The 9,195-nt window shown below is 37.7% G+C and overlaps 2 protein-coding genes across 2 annotated transcripts; both read right to left on the bottom strand.

The window, feature by feature from the left end:
- Positions 1-2,338: 2,338 nt before the first annotated feature.
- Positions 2,339-4,179, bottom strand: LOC121802623 (cytochrome c). The gene is made up of 3 exons (XM_042202302.1): positions 3,890-4,179; positions 3,098-3,231; positions 2,339-2,654 (listed from the first exon to the last, which is right to left on the bottom strand). Exons 1-3 carry the CDS (start codon positions 3,999-4,001, stop codon positions 2,562-2,564), a joined length of 339 nt encoding a protein of 112 aa, XP_042058236.1. The 5' UTR covers positions 4,002-4,179; the 3' UTR covers positions 2,339-2,561.
- An 862-nt stretch (positions 4,180-5,041) lies between these two features.
- LOC121805964 lies at positions 5,042-8,483 on the bottom strand. Its single transcript, XM_042206020.1, has 2 exons — positions 8,318-8,483; positions 5,042-6,576 (listed from the first exon to the last, which is right to left on the bottom strand). The coding sequence occupies exon 2, from the start codon at positions 6,461-6,463 to the stop codon at positions 5,294-5,296; it is 1,170 nt and encodes a 389-aa protein (XP_042061954.1). The 5' UTR covers positions 6,464-6,576; positions 8,318-8,483; the 3' UTR covers positions 5,042-5,293.
- Between the last annotated feature and the right edge of the window lie 712 nt (positions 8,484-9,195).

The following is a 9,195-nucleotide window of genomic DNA, read 5'->3' as shown; positions in this document are numbered from 1 at the left end:
GACCATTTTTTATTTGTCTACGGTCACAAAAAAAAAAGTATTCACAGTAATAGAGGACACTCTCAAGCTATATATCACATTATTTTATCAATTATTAGCATATTTTAATTCAGTTAGAATAAAAATTTTAATTGAACTAACTCAGCTCCCTTTTTCAAGTCAAAACCCAAAAAAAACGAAAAAACAAAAAAAAATCAAAAATTCCATCTTTTTTTTAACACCATTGTGGTGGAGTGTTCGTGGGTCCCTCATCCCTTCATATCATAAAAGACCATTTACACGCTTTATGCCCAAAAGTGACATGGAGCCCACGTAGGGAGTAATTTGTTGTCCCCTCCGCACACATGTGAGTGACACCAAATTACCCACCTCAAAAATTACAGTAAGGTCAACCTATGTTCACCAAACTTCACCATCCTACTAGTGCCTTAGGAATTGGAAATTCGTCATGTTGAGTTGATCCATTCTTGCCAACGCTTTGATCATCGTCGGGGATGTGTCACGGTCAAATTCCTGCTGGCCATTCTCGGGACTCCCTAGCTTCGCTGCATATTCCGCTGCTTTGTTTCCGACGTTATAGCAGTGGGAATACTTGGCAACAACCTCCTTCAATTTGTTTCGGATGAATGTCGTTTGATGTCGTAGATGTGCCGGCCCGGGTTTGTTGTGTTGAATTAAGGAGATCACTTCTTTAGAGTCCGATTCAATCCACACTTTTCTACCCCTACCTGTAACCATCTCAAGGCCGAGGGAAAGTGCTTGCAGCTCCGCATCAAGAGCCGACGCTGCTGTCACTTTTCAAAAAAAGCCTCGGACAATGTTGCTGCTAGCGGCTCGGAAAATTCCTCCCGCCCCTGCGCCTGACCGGGTCCACACTCCCTTGATATTGAGCTTTAACCAGCCCGTGTCCGGCGGAATCCGTCTGACTGTTTTAATGAGCTTTCTTGGTCTCTCGATCCAAATGGTTGTATCAAAATTCTCTAGATTGTTGCATCCTTCCCACTCCTTCCTTCCCAATTTACCTGCTTTGATCATGTTTTGCAAGTAAGTCTTGATTCTTTGGAACACATTTTCTGCTGTCATCTTCACTCCTCGATGTATGTAGTTGTTACGTTCCGTCCAAATGAACCATAGAATGAGGCAGGGGATGACCGAGCTGACATGTAGCTTGTTCGATTGACATAGCCTACGGTGCCAAAATCTTATTCGAGCCTCGAAATCAATCACTCTTTCATTCCATTTCGGTAAGTTAGGGAACCAATTTGCAGTTCTTCTCCACACTTCCCCTGCTACTTCTCCTTGCAAAAATAAGTGCTCCCTCGATTCCACTCTCGGTGATTCGCAACATCCACATTTAGAAGCAAGGCTTACTTTTCTCCATTGGTGCTTCTTCGTCTCCTTCATCAACCCCGCCCAGTCCACACCGCCTACTCAGCGCTGGCCTTTCCGCCCCTCCCCGCCCGGCGCTTCTGTCCACCGCAATAGGGAGCCGCGGCGCCGCCGGAGCTTCCTTATTGTGGACACTCTTACAATATTTTAGTAGTCTGTCATCATTTTTGTTTGAAATCATCTCGATTATTCTTGAGCAACATAACATAGATTATAACGACAGACATATATATATATAGGGGTGAGCAAAATATCAGAAGATTCAAAAATATGATTTGAACCAAACCAAAATTTAATACTTATAGTTATTTTGCAATCTGAAGTAATCCAAAGTCCAAATATATTTATATTATAGTATAGGGTCCTACTATACGGCAAACTGCATCTCTCCTGCGAAATATACAAACTAAAATCTAGACAATTAAATTTAAAGATTTGATGTATTACAAATGACTTAAAAAAATATAAACACAAATGTAAGCACATTCATATGTTTAAATATCGGTTGATATTTTTAAATGACTTCAACTTGAAAAATATAAACATAAATGTCTAACACATTCATATGTTTAAATATTGTATTTTGTACTGATGTTATATGTTGACATCAAATTTAAAAATGTAAAGATGCAAATTTTAGTTTGCATGTACTTAGTTTGCAAAAGAATGGGCTCATAGGAGAAAAACTGGAGTACTTAAATTGTTAAGTAGGAGTATGTTTTTCAAGGAGACCGCAACACCTACCACTATAGTCTATAGGCAAAATATCAAAACGAAAATTCAAAAAAAATAAAGTTTGTGCTTAATAGATAAAAATTTATAGTACCATACATGAAACTGAACGTATCTTTTGAATATTTTGAAAAAAATTCATACGTATAGTTAAAATTTCAAAGTAAATTATAGTATGATCATATTTCAATGTCATAAACAAGTGAACGCAGAAAAACATATTAATAGAGGCTATATATTCTAAATTTAGAGATAATAATATTTTGCGATGGATGTCCACCAATGGTTCCGCATGAACAATATGTAGAAGAAAGCCATGTAAAAATATGATGCTCTCATCTACCAAAGCATCTAACTAAGTACTTAATTTGTCTTGAAAAAAACAACAATTTATGTATCTCTTAGCTCATCAGGAAACTAAAAACACTAGCTCTGAGTTCTCAAGCAGTAGCCTCCTTGAGATATGCAATCAGATCTGCACGCTCTTGAGGTTTCTTCAACCCAGGGAAAACCATCTTAGTTCCGGGAATGTACTGCATTAATCATCAAGATTAGCAAAGAGGTTAAAGTAAGATCACATTAGCTAATCCGGTAGAAATCCAAGCATTACTGTTTGATGATGATATTTATATATATCAAACTAGAGTACCAAAGATTGAAGCTAAGCTACAGCTAAAACTGCACACATTTCATCTTTTTGCATCTCTGGCAAGTAAGGAATAGTAAATAGTTCAAAGTGGAATTACAGGCATAATGAAACTAGGCTGCACTATTTCATGTAACTACAAGAAGAATCCACCTCTTTGTAAGAAGTAAAAGATCACATATATACATGGCAGTCATAGGTGTAGAACATAGTTTCATTTGCAACATGATGAGGAGCAAGACAGCAGATAGTTTAGGCAAGAATAGTGTCACATATTAAGTAAATCCCTAAGTTACTAAACAAAAAAACACATCACAAATGTGTTTATACCTTCTTTGGATTTAGCAAGTAGTCATATAGTGTGTTCTCTCCCCAAGTCACAGCCATGTTCTTGTTTGCAGCTGAGTAAGAATAACCGGGGGTTGTACCGGATTGTCTGCCAAATAGGCCATTCAAGTTAGGACCTGGAGAGTTCCAATGAGTCAATATACGTAAATCCTCTACCAATAAGCATATATATGTGGCCGGCTTATGATTATGTAAGATCACAACGTTACACCAATGACAAACCATACAAGAACCAGTGAACCACAGCCATCATCGCCCATATTTGCACATATATATGTAATATGATGAACTTTTAAAATTCTGTATATATGAACGAGCTTACAATGTCAAATCCTATTTGATTACAGGGAAATTCTATGTAGAAATCTGAATTTCAGAAAAAAAACGCGGGAATGGAGTACAATCATGGAAGAAGAAGGGCAGAGAAACGCAGATTTCATTCCATACATACGAAATGAGAATACTGGATCATCGAAGCCAATTATATGGAAACTGGAAATAGATCTCCAAGAGGTCAGCGATGCGAATCAATTCGAGACACATTACGATTTAACGAGAAGTCCATAGAAGAAAATGGGGAAAAAATAGTAACGATTCATTAGATTTAAAAGTGATTGGAAGAATTCTGAACAGAGACCCTGGCCTGATACTACACGAATATAATCTAGGTTATCACATACACATAATACATACATTTGATGATATATTGCGTATCATGAACAATAAAAAGGAATAAGCGATGGGAATTAATGAAGCAAGCGTGGAACGAGAAACCTTGTTTGTGGCCGGCGCCTTTCTCGGCGGTGTGGCACTGCGCGCACTTAGTTTTGAAGATCTTCTCGCCGGATTTCGCGTCGCCAGCCGGTGCTTCGCTGAACGTCGCCATTCAAACGATTCAGCAATCGCTCTTTCCTTGTGTTGTTGCTTTTTTCCGTGCAACCGCCTAACAAATCTCAAGCAATATGTAGCTATTTCTGAATTTAAAAATAAAATAAAGAAATCAATGGGGAGAGACAAGTGTGGAGGGATTCATGGAGAAGCGACCAGCTAAATGTAGAAGGAAGTTTACGATCTAATGGATTTTAATTTCACAATTTTTAATAATTACAAAATTTAAGTTCCAATTTCTCTTCAATCTTAAGAGCATCAGCAGTGGCGCAAAATTCTCCGCGGAATTCCCAAAAACACCGCATGCCACGTCATACGGACTTTCCACCGCACTGCCACGTCATAAGAACTTACCACTCCACGTCATACGGACTTTTCACCGCACTGCCACGTCATAAGAACTTACCACTGCACAGTAGCGTACATCCCCAAGGACTTCCCACAATTAAAAAAACCACAAATTCACAAATTAAACAATTTCCGGAATTAAACAATTTACGGAATTAAAATTTCAACACAAATAGGGAAAAAAATTCCACGATCCGTATATATATATATATATATATATATATATATATATATATAGAAACTTGTTAAAACAAGTGGTGCGAATAAAATGCAGTTCAACGAGCCGTATATATAGAAATTAAAAAAAAAATTAATGCAATAAACGGGAATTCCGCGCGGAAGTCTGTGGGAGTCAACGCAATGGCGGATGTCCGCAAGCCCGTCGCGACGAAATTCCGCGTAACGCCGCGGAACTGCGGTGTCCTCGACAGAATTCCATAATGGCGGACGTCCGCCGCGGAATTCCGGCACGCCGGTCGAATTCCGCCGAGACTGGCGCCATTGATGCCCTAAGAATTTGGTGTGTAATTTATTTGCCACATATAATCATCACTGTTTGCTATGATAACTTAGATGAATCAACTTTCATTACCCCTTTAAAGATTGTCACATACTCTGACAAACATTCTATACAAGATCAAACAAACTTGGGCAGATAACGAATTTGATCATCAATACAGAAACAGAAACTTGAGAAGCATATCAATCATTAGTGAAGATGTAAAATCGTCAACAAACCAAACTTAGGAGATACAGATTAACAGTGCCACCAAGAAAAAGAAGGTGGATAAAAAACTAAAAAAAGAACATAAAAAAGCAAACAACTATCTCAAAACCAGAAGCAAAATTAGCAATCATTATTAAAGAGCTACATCCTTTACAGACAGTACTGAGTTGAGCGCAAAAATGTTCGGCATCAGGCCTGGCCTCTCAGCAGCTAATTTAACCTTGCGCGGGAGCAACCATAGACCAGCCGACAACTCTAGGAGACCCAGGTGGACTTGAATGCTGGCTAGGACTGAAGAGGCTTAGTTCCACAAAAGCTGCTCCTGAGGTTTCATTTGCATGGAAAGAAATTGATCCACCTTTTCCCGAGGAGGCAGATGAGTTTCTACTAACAAGATCTCCTTCAACTGGGCTCTGATTAGCAATTAACCAATTTGTATCATTCCACTCATTACCAGCAGCCCCCCTCCTAGCTTCTGTATCTATTGGCAGATTCCTCAATGATAAAGAATCTGCTATAGGAAGGTATACGAGTATGCAAATACCCACCCCTGCACAGCATAAAAGGGAAAGAAAGGACAAGAATGATATGGCGTCGAACACAGGTTTTTCTGGATCAGCTAGGACCGACAAACCAAGCAGAACAACTCTTAATGGGAAGAAACCGGAGATAGAAAAGATCAACATGTACACTCTCTTCTGCAAACCCTTATTAATCACCAAATGAAGAATTCTCCTACCAAGCCATAACAAGTAGATAGTTATGATGGTAGCAAAAAGGCCAAGAAAGATGGTACTCAGTAGAGGGTACGTGCAGAAGGCTGAATCGTGATTTGCCTCAGAAGAAGCTGCTCTGACAAAATAAGAAGGCAATTTCGGATTATGGTCCTTCTTATACTTTGGTCCAATTAAGATAACTACTAGCTGAAGAATGAACAACGGGATGCAATAAACAAGAACAAAACCGGTCGTTTTGGCATTCCACTTGTGACCTAAAGGTCCAGACCTTTGTAGAGATGCGCGAAGAAGAAAAGTGAGTGTAAGAAACAGGCATGGTTCTGCAAATCCCAGGTTCGAAATGATGTAGCATTTGCAGACATTTTCCTGCCATTCCAAAGTGAGGGCATCCAAGAATCTTCCATGGTGCCTCAACAAATTCAACCGGATAATTTCACCAACACCCCACCAAACTGCAAAGAAGATGTATGTATTTCTGATAATCCAAGGACCACTAAAATAACTAAGCTGACTGAAACGTTGCCCAAGGATCTGACTGCGGAAGTAAAATGAGTACACGATACAGAACAACCCCAGAACGACCAACACAGCAACAAGGCCAATTGTCACCACACCAAGTGCATCAGCAACAAATCTCGACTGGGGCATTACCCAAAGCACAGATTCCACGCATGCTCTCCGCCAGCATGGACACAATAATATCTTCTATTCAGTAAGGGACTCCACAGGACCAGCAAACAAGTCAATAATACCTGAAACAACTATAACAATAATGACAACGACACCAAAGTCAGTCAAACAGGAAGAAGTCATTGACTGGCAAGCAGTTTTCAGGAAAATACAAGCAACAGGTCACAGGGCAAGTGGGGTAATAGCTTTCACGGATTTCATTGATAAAAATACTATTCAAAATTGTAGTAGTCATAGGAATAAAGAATAACTTCTTCTTTTGAAGTATCTTAAAGCATTGACCAAATAATGCAGATGGCAAAGGAATAAAAGATGGGGGGAGCTTTTGAAGATATAACATGTCAACTAATGCAATGCAATGTGAGCAAAAGATCCCAGAGCAACCAATTCAGTAAAGAAAACTTCACCACGATGATTACAGAAATTCAGTCCACTAAAACACGATAGTGTAACTTGTCAACAGACACCAAGACAACAAATCAAATTCCAATACAAAAGTAGCAACACCTTATAGGCTGAACTAATATAAAAAAAAATTAATGAGATAAACCAAGCATGTGATCAGACAATTGAACACAGAAATTGCAGCTTATTTGATCAGTAGTATGTCATATGTCTCTACAAACACAAACCATTCAGCTCCTAGCAAACAGTTACAAGTGACATTGGCTAAGTTCAACCTAAGTATACTCTAGGTGAAGAGTGAAGACTGATTGACAGAGCATGGAAACCTTTATACAGAGCCATAAACCATGATCCAGTACTAAGCTATCAGCATAATAGAGAATTACTGTATCAAGTAACTTTTCAGTCCAGGATAAGTTGTTCAATGGATAGTATGGGAAACTAGGTTTCGCTTGTCAAGGGTTACACTTGGAAACTGTGTCTCTAAATATGAAAAATTTACACTTTCCAATAACTCTTTTTTATTTAAAACACCTTTTGCTAAAAAAATAGATATTCAAATAGATAAAGCTATATTTCGACCACCTCATTTTAATCTTACGAGAATTTGTTTATTATAAACTAATTGCTGCAGATGAAGCACAAAATGAGAGAAGATCCAGAAACCTTCAAATGGAATTGGACATTCCTCATTGGTATCAACAGGTGATGAGAACCAAATCTGAGCTAGTGCCTAGTATCAGATAGAATTATCCATTAAGCATCAGCTGAACTCTAATCTGATCTAACCAGACACAAAATTCTGATATATTTCCTATATCCGAAATATTATCCAGCAAAATGGTCAGGAGACCAACAGCCAAAGTAGATAATATCATAAAGCAGCAGTCACCTAAATCAAACTAAATTACAAATTGGCAACTCATTAAAACGATTTACAAAATTCACTTGACATGCATATATTTTATCCTGCAGCTGCAAGTCTGAGCGCATCAACCTCAACTGTTTGTACAACAAAAGGTACATGTACAATCCAAACAAATATAAAAATGCCAAACGAGAAACTTAGTCTCTCTATTGTTGAATACTGGCTTCTTTAAGCAACGGATTAACCAACCAACTCTCCAAGCTATAAATTTATCTGAATTAATAATATATCTACATAAAAACGTCTAGGAAATCAAAGACCGCAACATGCACGGAAAAAGGAAATTACAAACAACAATTAAAACGTTAATAACAAATAGGAAAAACACAGCCACGAAACCATCCGCCCATTCGTGTGAAAATCGCTAAACCTAGAAATAGCCACTTCAATTCGAAGAAAATTTCCTAAAAAGGGACAATAATCGAACATATAAAATAGAAAAAAAAGGGAAAAAAAAGGAGGAAGTGCAGAAAGCTTACGAGTTGTGAATGATCCGGCAAGCTACGACGTTGAATCTGAAATTCCGGAGAAATGCCAGAAAACCCCTAGTGAGAGAAAACAAAATGCAAGCGAAGAGGAGAGGGAGAGAGAGAAGAAATCAAATAATAAAAGGTAGGGGAGAGTAGTCTTTCAGGAGAGAGAGTGGGAGTTTTGTTGCTGACAGGCTGTCGCCAGCCAATAAATCCAAAAATCAGGACACGGATTAAATATGTAGTATATAATAAAGTTACGTTGCAGGCTTGCAGCTGTATATATTTTCCACTTTCCTATTTTACAATAATTTTGTGTATTCAGTGCTAGTATTAAATGTATACACAAGTCATTCTTCTGTATCAGTAAATAAAATGTATCACCCCTAAAATTTGTGACTTATTTCGTTTTAATAATTTGAAGGTTGATTTGGAAATGATTTTTTGGAAATTGATTTCTATGTGATTGTGTTAACGTTGTGAAATTAATGGTTGAGAGTTATGTGGAATAATATGATATGTTTTCCAATGGGGGATTTAATTAAATAGGATCATGCATATTTGTGCCAGCCACTTTATTCGAATTCTTTTCGGCCTTTCTATTTATTGGAAGTAATATCTTCTTTCTTGGATTTATTTAATTATTTTGGGATATTTATCCAAATTAAATCCAAAACCAAAATATTCTTATTTATTTTTCCATGATTTTCGAAATCTCCTATTTTTGGGAGAGGAGAAATTAAGTATTCTATAATTGATTTCTTACTTATTTCTTTCCATGAATGAATTGGAATATTCTAGCCAATCTTGCCTTACTTTATTCTATTAAAGATTTGGAAATTTTTCTGGTGGGAGGAACCTTAAACCACACGCCTACTTCTCATTAT

The sequence above is a fragment of the Salvia splendens genome, chromosome 5 (genome assembly GCF_004379255.2).
Source record: "Salvia splendens isolate huo1 chromosome 5, SspV2, whole genome shotgun sequence".
Lineage (NCBI taxonomy): Eukaryota > Viridiplantae > Streptophyta > Magnoliopsida > Lamiales > Lamiaceae > Salvia > Salvia splendens.
Note: the sequence above shows the minus strand (reverse complement) of the source record. Positions and strands in the feature narration are given on the sequence as shown.

What these genes read in the sequence shown, in the direction of transcription:
- LOC121802623 (XM_042202302.1), bottom strand. Translation starts at nt 4,001, where the DNA reads ATGGCGACGTTCAGCGAAGCACCGGCTGGCGACGCGAAATCCGGCGAG. An exon ending in AGGCGCCGGCCACAAACAAG is followed by an intron (nt 3,232 to 3,889) that starts GTTTCTCGTTCC and finishes GGAACTCTCCAG; the next exon opens with GTCCTAACTTGAATGGCCTA. An exon ending in ACTTGCTAAATCCAAAGAAG is followed by an intron (nt 2,655 to 3,097) that starts GTATAAACACAT and finishes TGATTAATGCAG; the next exon opens with TACATTCCCGGAACTAAGAT.
- LOC121805964 (XM_042206020.1), bottom strand. Translation starts at nt 6,463, where the DNA reads ATGCCCCAGTCGAGATTTGTTGCTGATGCACTTGGTGTGGTGACAATT.